We start from the raw sequence: 14,862 nt of genomic DNA on the forward strand, positions 1-14,862 counted from the left end.
AGGACACTGACTTCACCATTAGGCTTGCACAGGATTGTTGTACAATTTGGGCTTGTCCTAAATCTGTTTTGTTCCTTCCAAAGAAAATCTGATGGTGGCTGGTGCTTTGCTTCAGATGCTGCTGCCCAGACCTGAAAGAAAATAGTTTGTTAATAACAATTGCCATTGGAGTTCAACATAGTTTTATAAATGTCAGAGGGTTATTGCAACACATCTTTCTAAACAGGTGAGGTTTTTAAAGTATAATGACTGTATAATATGTAATGTCAAGCTGTGCAACTGAACAGCTACTGTATGTGGTTTAAAGTAAAGCCCAAGAAAGAGGGGGGAGCTCTCCAGTGTCGCCTAAGCAAACCCTCTCTTTGTTTTTTCTTTAAAGATTACGTTTGCTTAGTTTTAGGAACTTAGGTATTTTATTTTGACAGTTAAATCATAAAAGCACAAAGTATTGTATGCCAAATTGAAGAAAGCTATGGAAATTTAATTATGGGTATTAATTTATATCCAGAGATGGACAAAGTGGCACAATTAACCAACAACAACCAAAAAATCACATTTAACAGAGAGATCAAAGGATGAAGAAACCACTGGTGCTAAGCCATGGTCTGACTGGGTAAATGAGTTTTTCCTGAACAAATCTAGTTCATAGTATTTATATCTTATACTCACTGTTACCATGGAATTGGCCTGCATTATGATATTGGGAAGGAATTGGTACAGAGAGACTGTTTGTCCATCCACATTTTGTTGGAGAATATGATTTCCAATTTCCAGTTCTTTGTCAAGGGAAGAGTTAATGAGCTTCACGCATAAACCTTTGACATGCACTTCAGCTATTTTAATGTCTCCAAGAGCACTAGAAAATAAAACTCAAAGATTATAAGGTGCCTTCAGATGAGCGTGTCTTTAGCTCACTTTAAGGACTGAATAATAAATATGCATTGGAAGTTGTCCCTAAGCTGTATATTCTGTTGGACAAATTCCATGTAGAAATAGTGTATTTTGTGCCTTAAGCAAATGGCTTGATTTCTTAGTTCTGTTTGGTTATCTGTGCAAAAAAATGATCTTTCACATAAAATAAACTTTAAAAATGCTTTAGGTATCAAGATAAAAATGCCATTGGGAGGTACTATTATTATTATTATTTTAATTTCCTACTGTTCTTCGCAAGAAATACTGAGACATAAAACTCTCAAGTAGATCAAAAGGAAAGTTAAACTATTTAGTTTATTTCTGGTAAGGTTACTGTGAACATGAATTGCAACTATATGCTTAAAAGAATTCTGCAAACTTAAAACATACAAATAAGATGGTATTTTTTCCCCTTCTAACATTTTGAGAGCTTAAAGGACCAGGTTAAACATTTATATATCAGCATTTTTCAGAGTGTGGGTCACAACTTGTAAGTATTGGGTTGGCCAAAAAGTGCCTTTGGTTTTAAAGTAAAAATAAAAGACACATTTTTCATTTGCACCAAGAACTTTATTGAACAACATATTCATCCTTTTGGTCCACTATCTTCTGCCATTTTTCAGGCAACTCCATAATTCCATCTTCCCCAAACTTTTTGTCTTTTTGAGCAAAGAACTTGTCCAGGTGCCTTTTACAGTCTTCCAGGGAATTGAAAAATTTCAGTAAGAGAATTTTGTAAAGACCCAAATAAATGGAAGTCCGAAGGTGCAGTGTTTGGTGAATACGGCAGATGAATCAGAACTTCCCAGCCAAGCTGTAACAGTTTTTGACTGGTCATCAAAGAAACATGTGGTCTTGCCTTATCCTCATGGAAGGTTTTGTGTTTTCTGTTGACTAATTCCGGATGCTTTTCATCGAGTGCTGCTTTCGGTTGGTCTAACTGAAACCAGTACTTGTGGGAATTAATCATTTGGTTTTCTGGAAGGAGCTCATAATAAAGGACTCCCCTCCAATCCCACCATATAGGCAACATCACCTTCTTTGGATGAAGACCGGCCTTTGGTGTGGTTGGCGGTGGTTCATTTCGCTTGCCCCACGATTTCTTCCGTTCCACATTATTGTACAGTATCCACTTTTCATTGCCCATCACAATTTGTTTAAAAAGTGGAACGTTTTCATTACATTTCAGTAGAGAATCGTATGTGGAAATACGGTCAAGAAGGGTTTTTTTTGCTAAACTTATGTGGAACCCAAACATCAAAGCAATAGACATAAATAAGCTGGTGCAAATGATTTTCAATGTTTGATTTGGATATTTTGAGTATGTCGGCTATCTCCCACATGGTATAACGTTGATTGCTCTCAGTTAATGTCTCGATTTGATCACTATCAACTTCAACTGGTCTACCTGACCATGGAGCATTGTCCAGCGAGAAATCTGCACCACAAAGTTTCGCAAACCACTTTTGACACATTCGATCAGTCACAGCAACTTCTCCATGCAATGCACCAATCTTTTTTTGCATCTGGGTTGCATTTTTACTTTTCTTGAAATAATAAAGCATAATATGCTGAAAATGTTGTTTTTTTCCCTTCCATCTTCAATATTAAAATGACTACACAAGAATTCACCAATTTTGATGTCTTTTTAAAAGTGCATGCTTATATGACAGCTGTCACATACAGTATAACAAAATTGTTTTGAATGATGTTAAAGACAACTAAGTGCTACTACAGTCATCTTATGGAAAAAAAAGAATGAAACTTTTGGCCAACCCAATATGCCATGAAATCCCTTTGGTGGGTTAGGGACATAATTTTTTAAATGAAATATACCCCTACCAATAATAGGAACCAATACTTATGATGTGCCAGGTACTTTAAAAATATTATCAATATATCTATGATTTCATATCTATAATTCCGAAATGCAAAAAAATATCTGAAAAAACCACAAGATTCTTAAAAAAACACACTTGAAGCAAAATCTGACCTGAATTCCTTTGGTGGCAAAACCTGACCTGAAACTGAGGAGAGGCTAGTTACTGTCTTCATTCATGATTTGTGTGACTATTCATAAATTTGGCTGTGGAAAGATTACTGTTTGATTTTGGATACTTCTCCAAGCCCTATTGGGGTGTTATGTAATATGTGTTCTAGTCACCATATTACTTTCTTAAAATCCTCCAAATTCTGAATTTGAAAACAGGTAAGTCTCCAAATGTTTTGGTAAAGGCATTGTGGACTGGTAGTTATTTATTTAATTCTCACAAAAGGCTACATATTTCTCATTGAAGTTCACCATCAAAAATTTGAAAAAAACTGTATTATCTCATTTAATTCTCACAACAACCCAGTGAGACAGGTACTATTTTTAGTCCCACTTTATAGAAAAGGAAACTGAGGTTTAAAGAGATTAACTGCCATGTCCAAGTTCTCTCAATAAATGTTAGCTCTTGTTCTTCTTTTTCAACTAGTAAAATCTCAAAGAAGTTTGATCCGACCATTCAAATTATTTAAATTTTGTATACACCCTGGTGATTGAGCACTGCTAGAAAATACACACACACACACACACACACACACACACACACACTATATAGACTGCTGCCCCCAAATGAATTCGTGTTCTCCAGTCACATGTGGGCCCTTAGTGATTGGCAGCAAACTGTGTTCTTCATGAGCTGAGCCAGCACCTTCTGTCATTCCCTCAACAACATTCAAATCCCTGCCTCACATCTCCGGTTTTATTGTCAGAAAATGATCTCACTAAGAAAACAGAGCCATCAGAAAGAAGTGTGTTTTCCTGCTTTCCACTTAGAAGCAGGTTCACCCATGCCCACACTGACCTCTTCGTTACAGCCACCTCGTTTCAGTGCAAGAGGAACCCTTCTCCCATCTAAAGTGAAACTCTGCTTACCACCTCCTGCTGCTGCTTTCGTGTTTCAGTCCCATTCATTTTTCTCCTTTCACACCAACCTCTCCCTCTAGACTGCCTCTTTCCCCCCAATATGTACATATCTTCCAACTGCTATAACCTTAAAAAAGAAAACCACAATCCTCCTCTGGCTTCCACTTCCTACTGCCATCACAACCGAGCTTTTGGAAAGACTACGGCATGAGTTCTTCATCTCTTATTCACTCCCTCAACCCACGACCATATATTTCTGCCTTAGACCAAGATGATTAAGGCCCTCTTAAATTGATCATCAGTTAGTAAATTGAGTGGTAACTTTTCAGTCTTTGTCTTTTTTTAAATAGAAGTATAATTGACATATAACATTATATTAGTTTGGGGTGTACAACATAATGATTCAGTATTTGTATATAAGGCAAAATGATCACCACAATAAACCTATTCCAGGAAATTTCATCATCATTTATCCTGTTGGCCACGCCTGAAACTTCTATTACTTTCCTGCTCTCTTATCCTTCTTGCCTTATCTGTGATGATGTTCTATTAATATTACTCTTTAGTATCTTTTGTATATATTTCCTTCTCTCCATCCCTATTGCTGCTGTCTTCATTAGGCTCTCATCACCTCTGTGTCACAGTGTCTTAACTGGTTTCTCCAGTCTTGCTCCCTCCTAACCATTTAACATTTTGCTTCCAGAGCAATCTTTGTACAAGGATAAATCCTTCAAAGTCTGACCATTTCTTTCTAGAGAAAACACCAGTGTCACAGCATGGAAACAAGGCCCTACGTAATCTATCAGCCTCTTTAATTTCTTTTTTCCCCTACTTCCTATCTTTGCTTAAATTGCAGCCACAAGAATTTCTCATGAGACTTGTGATAATTCATGTCATTGCATGCTTCACCCATTGCCTATGCATGCGCTATTCCTTCTTCTTGTTCCACAACACTTGAAATTTTCAGACTTCTTAATATTTAATATCTTGGGTACAAAATATCTCATTGTTATTTTAATTTGATTTTCCCTGTTTATAGTGCAGTTGAGTAAGCTACTTATTGGCTACTCAGTTTTCTTTTGAAAATTGTCTTTCATATAATTTAGTCCATTTCTATAGGGTTGTTTTACATTTTTATGATGGATTTATGGTATAGTATTTAAATATATACAGAAATTTTTGAAAGAACTGTGTGGTAATAAGTGGGTATTATCCATGTTAAGTTGCTATGTTGGTAATAACTTGCTATGACAGCAAGAGAAAACTAACGTACACTTCTTATGAATTGTAGAATCACGGTGCTAAAAATATTGTCTGCAGTTTTGGTCCCAATGCCCTCACCGGAGATTTATTCCAGAGTCTTCTGTTTTCTATTTTTCTGTTGATAAACCAGCTACCAATCTTTTTGTTGTTCCTTTGAAGGTAAGTGTCCTTTTTCTCTGGCTGACTAAGATTTTCCTTACTTCTCCTGTTTTAGAAGTTGTTCTACATCGTACCTAGGTTGTTTTTTTTTTTCCCTATGTTTTCTCTTGCTGGGAGTTGGTAGTGTTGCTTGTACCTGTGGCTTGATGTCTTTCATTTTTGGGAAAATTCTCTGCCAGTATTTCCACCAATACTGTTCTACCTCAGTCCTTCTCTCCTCTCCTTAGTTACTTCAATTACAAGCATTTAGATTTTTAAAAATCTTGTCCTAATTTTTCCTTATGCTTGTTTTTTTCTAATCTCTTTGCTCTCTATAATTCAGCCCGGATGTTTTCTTCTGAGAATGTTCCAGTTCAATGATTCTCTCTTCTGTTTCATCAAATATATTGTTAAACTCGTCTACTTTTGAAATAGTAATTTCTGTTATTGGATTTTTTTTTCTAGAATTTCCTACTGATTCTTTTAGTTTCCAGTTCTATGCTAAAAATTTTTCTTGTCATTTAATTCCTTGACTATTTTAGTCACGATTATTTAAAAATCTCTGTCAGATAACCATAATATCTGGATCACCTAGGCCTGTTTTTATTGTCCATTTTTAATCTTAGTTTTGGGTCAACTTTTATTGTTTGTATGCCTTGTTATTTTTGACTTAGTGCCTAGTATGATAGATTAAACATTGCAGAGGTAATTTAAAGCTATGTATAATGTTTTCCTGATCCAGAGAGGATTTACTTTAACTTCTGGCAGCCATCAACGTTGGGGGGAAACCACTTTAATCCAATCAGGGTGTGAAATAATTTGACACTAGGCTTTGGCCCCAATTATGCTGGTTTATTTTAAAGATAGCCTCAATACTGTGTGTACCTTTGAAGTTACAACTGAAAGCCTGGGGTGTTTATCAGTGACCCTCCTTCTTGACAGGCCCTGAATCAAGCCAATTTTTATTCATCAAGTCCCGTGAGACTGCCAGAATCTCTGAATAACTTCTCAGCCTCTTAGCTGCTGCTTTCAAATTGACAACTGTTTTGAGGAGAAAAGTGGCTCCAAAGGTCATGCTATCACTCTGAGTTTCCTCTCCTAGAAGAGGACTTGTGAGAATATAAGATGTAAAATCTATGAAATCTTTACGTATTTATTTAATTACTTGGTTGTGCCAGATCTTAGTTGTGGCAAGCAGGCTCCTTAGTTGCGGTTCACAGACTCCTTAGTTGCAGCTCACCAGCTCCTTAGTTGTGGCATGAGAACTCTTAGTTGCAGCATGCATGTGGGATATAATTCCCTGGCCAGGGATTGAACCAGGGCGCCCTGCATTGGGAGTGTGGAGTCTTAACCACTGTGACACCAGGTAAGTCCCAATCTATGAAACCTTGATCTACACTACCAAACTGCCTTCAGTGGTCTCACTTTATACCCGTACTACATTGTATGAGGTTGCCTGTTTTGTAGAGAGGTTCACTTTTGAGCAATGTATATACCTATTCCTTTCTTTTACATTACTGTTCTTACTAAATTGTAGATATAACATTTTTACTCTTATTTGATAGCCCTAGAATTTCTCTATGTCATCCTCATTCTAGTGTTACTGAATTCTCTGTGGGATGTTTTTATTTTTTGACAGAATTCCTTTTTGTTTTTGAGACTTGCTTTTTCTGCCTGGGAAGTTGAGCAGTAGTTTGAGTTTTTCTTTTAACCAGATAAGACCCTAGAATAGCTCAGTTATCTCTGTTTTTTTTTTTTTTTAGATGTTGGGGGTAGGAGTTTATTAATGTATTTATTTATTTTTGCTGTGTTGGGTCTTTGTTTCTGTGCGAGGGCTTTCTCTAGTTGTGGCAAGCGGAGGCCACTCTTCATCGTGGTGCATGGGCCTCTCTTGTTGCAGAGCACAGGCTCCCGACACGCAGGCTCAGTAGTTGTGGCTCACGGGCCTAGTTGCTCCGCGATATGTGGGATCTTCCCAGACCAGGGCTCGAACCCGTGTCCCCTGCATTAGCAGGCTGATTCTCAATCACTACGCCACCAGGGAAGCCTACTCAGTTATCTCTTTGTTATCATATATGTAACTGGATATGTACAGTTGCTTTTCAAAAACATTTCATTATTCAAGTGAAACGTTTATTAATTGATGTTAAATTTTTATTTTATGCAAATAAGTAGACTAAATTAGCTTGTCTGAAAGAAAAAAATACCATTGTTCATATCAGGGCTAGCCACTTCATTTGCCTTCCTTTTGATATAAGGCCCAAAGTTACAGGAAAATACTTCACATAATACATGGAAATTCACCGAGCCAGAGCTGTTAATCTACTATCACACAGCCTTTTGTAGTTGTCTTTTTTTTCTTCCCTGTGAGCCTTCCCATTTTTCTTTAGTAGGAAAATGACTTGAAACGTCTAAGTTGTGACTGGCTGAGAGTGTAGAGTGATGTACCAATCATTCCGTAAGTAGCCTTTGCATGGTCTTGATTTATAGAGATTGAAAAGACAAATGGTTATATCACTTTTAAAAAAATGACAATTTTTCATTATTTAAGCTCTGATTTCTCTAGTTGTTGGAGTCTACTTGATAGCTCCATGCTACTTTACTTATCTGCCTTTAGATTTTTGCTATGCTAAAGTTTACTGAACTTATCTTTAGCATTTCAGTTCTTCCAACATGCATCTACCTAACATCTATGAAAATTGGCACCTGTGTTTATAGTTGCCATTAACACAAGGAAGGACAAAGACCACATGATCACACTTTTTAATCAGATTCAGAAAAAGCATTTGACAAAATTCAACATCTTTTCACTATAAAAACTCTCAAAAAATAGGTAAAGAAGGAACATACCTCAGCACAATAAAGGACATATATGAAAAGCCCACAGCTAACACAATGAGGAAAAACTTCCTCTAAGATCCACAACAAGGCAAGGATGTCCATTCTCACCACTGCTATTCATCTTAGTACTGGAAATCCTACCCAGAGCAATCAGGAAAGAAAAAGAAATAGAAGATGCCAAATCAGAAGGGAAAAAGTGAATTAGGTCTGTTTGCAGATGACATGATCATATAAGTAAAAAACCCTAAGAACACTACAAAACAAATTCAGTAAATTGTAGGATGTGAAAATCAACATACAAAAATCAGTGGCATTTCTGTACACTAACAATGAACTAACCAAAAGGAAAATTAAGAAAACGATCCCGTCTACATTAGCAACAAAAGAACAAAATACTTAGGCAATAACTTAACCAAAAAAATGATTTATACACTGAAAACTACAAAACACTGGTGAAGGAAATTTAAAAAGACACAAATAAATGGAAAGACATTCCATGTTCATGGATTGGAAGAAGTAATGTTGTCAAAATGTTCATACCAGTCAAAGTGATTTAGAGATTCAATGCAATCCCTATCAAAATCCCAATGGCATTTTTAAACAGAAGCTGTAAAAAAAAAAAATCCTAAAAATTTATGTGAAACTACAAAAGACCCCAAATAGCCAAAGCATTCTTGAGCAAGAACAAAGCTGGAGGTATGATACTTCCTGACTTCAAATTATATTATAAAGCTAAAGTAACTAAAACAGTGTGGTACCAGCATAAAAAAAGACATATAGACCAATGGAACAGAATAGAGAACCCAGAAACAAACCCACACATTTATGGTCTACTGCTCTTCAACAGGAGTGCCAAGAGCACACGATGGGGAAAGGATAGTCTCTTTAATAAATGCTGGAAAAGTGGATATCCACATGCAAAAAATGAAATTGGACCTCTATCACACACCATACACAAAAATCAACTCAAAGTGGGTTAAAGACTTAAAGGTAAGATTCAAAACCATAAAACTCCTATAAGAAAATATAGGGGAAAACCTTCTTGACATTGGTCTTGACAATAATTTCTTAACTAACACACCAAAAGCACAGGTGAGAAAAGCAAATATAGAAAAATCGGATTACCTCAATTTAAAAAGCTCCTACACAGCAAAGGAAACAATCAACAAAATGAAAAGGCAACCTAAAAAATGGGAAAAATAATATTTGCAAATCATATATTTGATAAGTGGTTAATATCTAAAATATATAAGGAACTCACACAACTCAATAGCAAAAAATCAAATAATGCAATTAAAAAATGGGAAAGGACCCGAATAGACATTTTTCCAAAGAAGATATGTGAATGGCCAACAGGTACAATAAAAGGGGTTTAACATCACTAATCACAGGGAAACGCAAATCAAAACCACAATGAGATATCACCTCACACCTGTAAGAGTAACTGTTATCAAAGAGACAACAATAAGTACTGGCGAAGATGTAGAGAAAAGGGAACCCTGTGCACTGTTGGTGGGAATGTAATTGATGCAGTGCTATGGAAAACAGTGTGGAGGCTCTTCAAAAATTAAAAATAGAACTACCATATGATCCAGCAATCCCACTTCTAGGTATTTGAAGGAAAAAAAATTACCATTTGTTGAGTTATCTGCACCACCATGTTCATTGCAGCATTATTCACAACAGCCAAGATACAGAAACAAAGTGTCCATTGACAGATGAATGGATAAAGTGAATGTGGTATTTATTTTATAAAATACAGTTGATTATTGAACAGTGCAGGGGTTAGGGGTGCCAACCACCCACACAGTGGAAAATCAGCATATAACTTTATAGTCGGCCCTCCATATCCATGATTCCACATCCACAGATTCAGCCAAACACAGATCATGTAGTACTGGAGTATTAATTGAAAAAAATCCACCTATAAGTGAACCCATGCAGTTCAAACCTGTGTTGTTCAAGAGTCAACTGTATATATACATATATATACACACACACACACATATATGTAATAGAGTATTATTCAGCCATAAAATGAAGGACGATCTGCTATTTGTGACAACAAGGATGGATGTTGAGCACATTATGTTAAGTGAAATAAATCAGAGAAAGACAAATACTGTATTGTTTCACTTATATGTGGAATTTTAAAAAGCTGAATTCATATAAATAGCAATTAGAACAGTGTTTGCCAGGGGATAGAAGGTAGGGGAAATGGGGGAAATATTGGTCAAAGGATAAAAACTTCCAGTTATAAGATGAATAAGTTCTGGGAATCTTATGAACAGCATGGTGACTATAGTTAAAAATACGGTATTATAGACTTGAAAATTGCTAAGACAGTAGACAGTGGATCTTAAATGTTCTCACCAGAAAAAAATAAAGGTAATTATGTGAAGGATGTGTTAACTAATTTTATTATGGTAATCATTTCACAATACCTATGAGTATCAAATCATCATTGTGTAAGTTTACACAATGTTATTTGTCAATTATATCTCAATAAAAAACCCCAAAAGACAAAAAAAGAAGTTGTACATCTTAAATATATGCAATTATGTCAATGATATCTCAATAAAACTGTCTAAAAAAAGTGAAAGAAGAAATGGTTATAAGCAGATCCATACTACAAAAAACGTTAAAAGAAGTTCTTTTCAGGTAGTAGCATAATTAAAATAGATGGAAATATAATTTATAGATCAAAAAAATAAACCAACCAAACAAACAAAAAGAACAAAAAGCAAAGAAAAGCAGTGAAAAAACAGAAGGGTAAATATATAATATTTTTCTTATCATTTAAATTTCTTTTAAAAATTGATTATTTAAGCCAAAATAACTATGGAGTATGGGATTTACACCATATGTAGAAATAAAATATGTTACAGCAGAAGCACAATGGCTGGGAGAAGAGAAATGAAATTATTGTATTCTAAGGCTCTTATATTATTTGTGAAGTGGTAAAATATAACATGAGGGTAGTCTGTAATAGGCTCAAGATGTATCCTATAAACCTGAAAGGAACCCCTAAAATAAAAGCTATAGCTAATCAGTGAACAATGGAGATAAAATGGAATATAAATAATGATTAATTTCAAAGAAGACAGAAAAAGAGAAAAAGAGAACAGAACAGTTGGGACAAATAGAAAACAAATAACAAGATAATAGAATTAATCAACCATATTAAAATTACTTTAAATTGTTTAAATGCCCAAATTAAAAGACAGAGATTGTCAGAAGATGAAAGAGCAAGCCTACTGCATGCTACCTATCGATACAAAACGTAATATTAAATATAAAGACACAAATAGGCTACAAGTAAAAGGATAAAAAAAGATATACCATGCTAAGCAAAGATATACCATGCTAAGCACAGCAAAGCTTTTACTGAAAACTATAACACGGTGACAAAGGAAAGTAAAGATGATTCAAAGAAATGGAAATATATCTCATGTTCTTGGATTGAAAAACTTAATATTGTTAAAATGGCCATAGTACCCAAAGCAATTTACAGATTTAATGCAATCTCTATCAAAATACCATGACATTTTTTTCAGAACCAGAACAAATATCCTAAAATTTATATGGAATCACAAAAAAAGCAGAATTGCCAAAGCAATACTGAGGAAAAAGCACAAAGCTGGAAGTGTAACTCTTCCACACTTCAGACTGTACTACAAACCTGCAGTAATCAAAACTGTGGTATTGGCACAAAAACAGACTTATGGATCAATGCAACAAGGTAGAGAGCCCAGAAATAAACCCACACACCTATTATCAATTAATGTATGACAAAGGAAATAAGAATATACAATGGAGAAATGACCATCTCTTCAACAAGTGGTGCTGGGAAAGCTGGACAGCTAAAGCTGGATGTAAATCAATGAAATTAGAACATTTCCTCACACCATATGCAAAAGTAAAGTCAAAATTGTTTAAAGACCTAAATGTAAGACATGACACCATATAACTCCTAGAAGAGAACATAGGCAGAACATAATTTAACATAGGTTGTAGCAATATTTTCTTAGATCAGTCACCCAATGCAAAAGAAATAAAAGCAAAAGAAATAAAAGCAAAAGTAAACAAATGGGATATAACCAAACTTAAAAGCTTTTGCACAGCAAAGGAAATCATCAACAAAACGAGAAGACAACCTATGGAATGGGAGAAAACAATTGCAAATGATGCAACCAACAGGGGGTTAATATACAAAATGTATAAGCAGCTCATACAACTCAATAGTGAAGAAACAAACCACATCCAAAAATGGGCAAAGACCTAAACAGACATTTTTCCAAAGAAGACACATTAAAAGATGCTCAACATCACTAATTATTAGAGAAATGCAAATCAAAACCACAATGGGGAATCACCTCACACCTGTCAGAATGGCTGTCATTAAAAAGTCTACAAATAATAAATTATGGAGAGGGTTTGGAGAAAATAAAACCCTCCTACTGTTGGTGGGAATGTAAATTGGTGTGGCCACTATGGAAAACAGAACAGAGGTTCCTTCAAAAACTAAAAATAGAGCTACCATATGATCCAGCAGTCCCACTCCTGTGCATATATCTGGAAAATGTGTAAACTCAAATTTGAAAAGATACATGCTCCCCTATGTTCATAGTAGTACTATATATATATATATATATATATATATATACATATATATATATATGTATATATATATATATATATATATAGCCAAGGGATGGAAACAACCCAAGTGCCCATCAACAGAAGAGTGGATAACGAAGATGTGGTGTATATATATATATATATATATATATATACATATATATATGTATATATATGTATATATATATATATATACATATACATATATATATGTATATATATATATATATATATACAATGGAATATTACTCAGCCATAAAAATGAATGAAATATTGCCATTTGCAGCAACATGGATGGACAAAGAGAATATTATACTTAATGAAGTAAGTCAGAGAAAGACATAATATATCACATGTGGGATCTAAAAAATAATACAAGTGAATCTATATACAAAACAGAAAGAGACTCACAGATATAGAAAACAAACTTATGGTTATCAAGGGGAGAGGAAGGGCAGGGGAGGGACAAATTAGGAGTAAGGGATTAACAGATACAGACTACTACACCTAAAATAGATAAGCAACAAAAATTTACTGTATAACACAAGGAATTCACTATGTTGTAATAATCTATAATGGAATATAATAAAAAATGAATCACTATGCTACACACCTGAAACTAACAAAATATTGTAAATCAACTTTACTTAAATTAAAAAAAGTATTTTGAAGTGAATGAAAATGAAAATAAAACACATCAAAATTTGTGGGATTCCACTAAAAGCTGTAGTTAGGGTAAATTTTACAGTGCTAAATGCTCGTATTAGAAGAGAAAATGTTTTCAAATCGATCTCAACTTCCACCTTGAGAAACTAGAAAAAAAAAAAAGCAAATGAGGCCTGCAGTAGGCAGAAGAAAGGGAATACAGATCAGAATGGAAATCTATGAATAGAAAACAAAGCAAAAAAAAATAGAGAAAATCAATTAAATGAAACACTGATTCTTTGAAGCTCAACAAAGTTGATAACTCTTGGGCAAGATTTATCAGGAAAAAGAGAGAAGACACATATGGCCATTATCAGCAGTAAGAAATGTGACATCACTACAGATTCTATAGATACTAAAAGGATAATAAGGGAATATTATGTATAATTTTACAACAATAAATCTGACAACTTAGATGAAATGGACAAATTCCTTGAAAGACACTCAAGTTCACTCAAGAAGAAACAGGTAACCGGAGTATCCTGACATCTATTTTATTATTTTTTAAAAATTATTATTGGGCTTCCCTGGTGGCGCAGTGGTTGATTATTTTTTTTTTTGTGGTACGCGGGCCTCTCACTGTTGTGGCCTCTCCCGTTGCGGGGCACAGGCTCCGGACGCGCAGGCTCAGAGGCCATGGCTCACGGGCCCAGCCGCTCCGCGGCACGTGGGATCCTCCCGGACCGGGGCACGAACCCGTGTCCCCTGCATCGGCAGGCGGACTCTCAACCACTGCGCCACCAGGGAAGCCCCTGACATTTATTTTAAAGAAATAAAATCTGTAGGTAAAAACCTTCTCACAAAATAACTCCAGGCCCAGATGGCTTCACTGATGAATTCTATTAAATATTTAAGGAAAAAATAATATTACTTCTACACAAACTCTTCTAGAAAGTAAAAGAGGAGGGAATATATCCCAACCCATTTAATGAGTTGAGTATTACCCTGATACCAAAGCAGACAAAGATATTAACAGGTAAAGAAAACTACAGGCCAATATTCTTCACAAACATAAATGCAAAAATTTGAAACAAAGTTTTAGCCAATTGAATTCAACAATATATGAAAAAGATAAACATTCTGGCCAAGGGAGGTTTATTCTAAGAGTGCAGGGTTACTTTAACATTTAAGAAATAAAAACTCATATGATCATCTCAACAGATGTATAAAAGGCATTTGATAAAATCCAGCATTCATTCATATATTCATTGCCACAGATCAAATATTGTGAATCAGAATCCTGCCACTCCTTTGTTTGAAACTTTCTCATTGCTTCCCATTGCCCATAGTGAAGTCTAAATAGTCTGGTATTCAACGCTCACTGTGATCTATCTCCAACCCTGACGCCTACAACCCTGTTATACCTCTTCATGCACTGCTCAGTATAGCCATGCTTATACTCATATCTGATCTTAGCTTTTCTGCCTCCTTCATTTTGTTTATGCTACTCC

At 35.1% G+C, this 14,862-nt stretch overlaps 1 protein-coding gene across 16 annotated transcripts in view; it reads right to left on the bottom strand.

The window, feature by feature from the left end:
- The window catches only part of LMNTD1 (lamin tail domain containing 1), a 458,342-nt gene that overhangs the window by 78,409 nt on the left and 365,071 nt on the right, over positions 1-14,862 (bottom strand). For 15 of the 16 annotated variants that reach the window (XR_010835782.1, XM_067008917.1, XM_067008919.1 and 12 more), the window contains 2 exons: positions 670-856; positions 12-131 (listed from right to left, as the gene is read on the bottom strand). Coding sequence is in view for 15 of the 16 variants with exons in the window: in XM_067008917.1 (XP_066865018.1) it covers positions 12-131; positions 670-856 (307 nt within the window). In the remaining variant the exon portion in view is untranslated. The remainder of the gene's footprint in view (positions 1-11; positions 132-669; positions 857-14,862) is intronic. The other variant, XM_067008924.1, reaches the window with a different exon arrangement.

Source organism: Kogia breviceps, chromosome 12 (assembly GCF_026419965.1).
Source record: "Kogia breviceps isolate mKogBre1 chromosome 12, mKogBre1 haplotype 1, whole genome shotgun sequence".
Lineage (NCBI taxonomy): Eukaryota > Metazoa > Chordata > Mammalia > Artiodactyla > Physeteridae > Kogia > Kogia breviceps.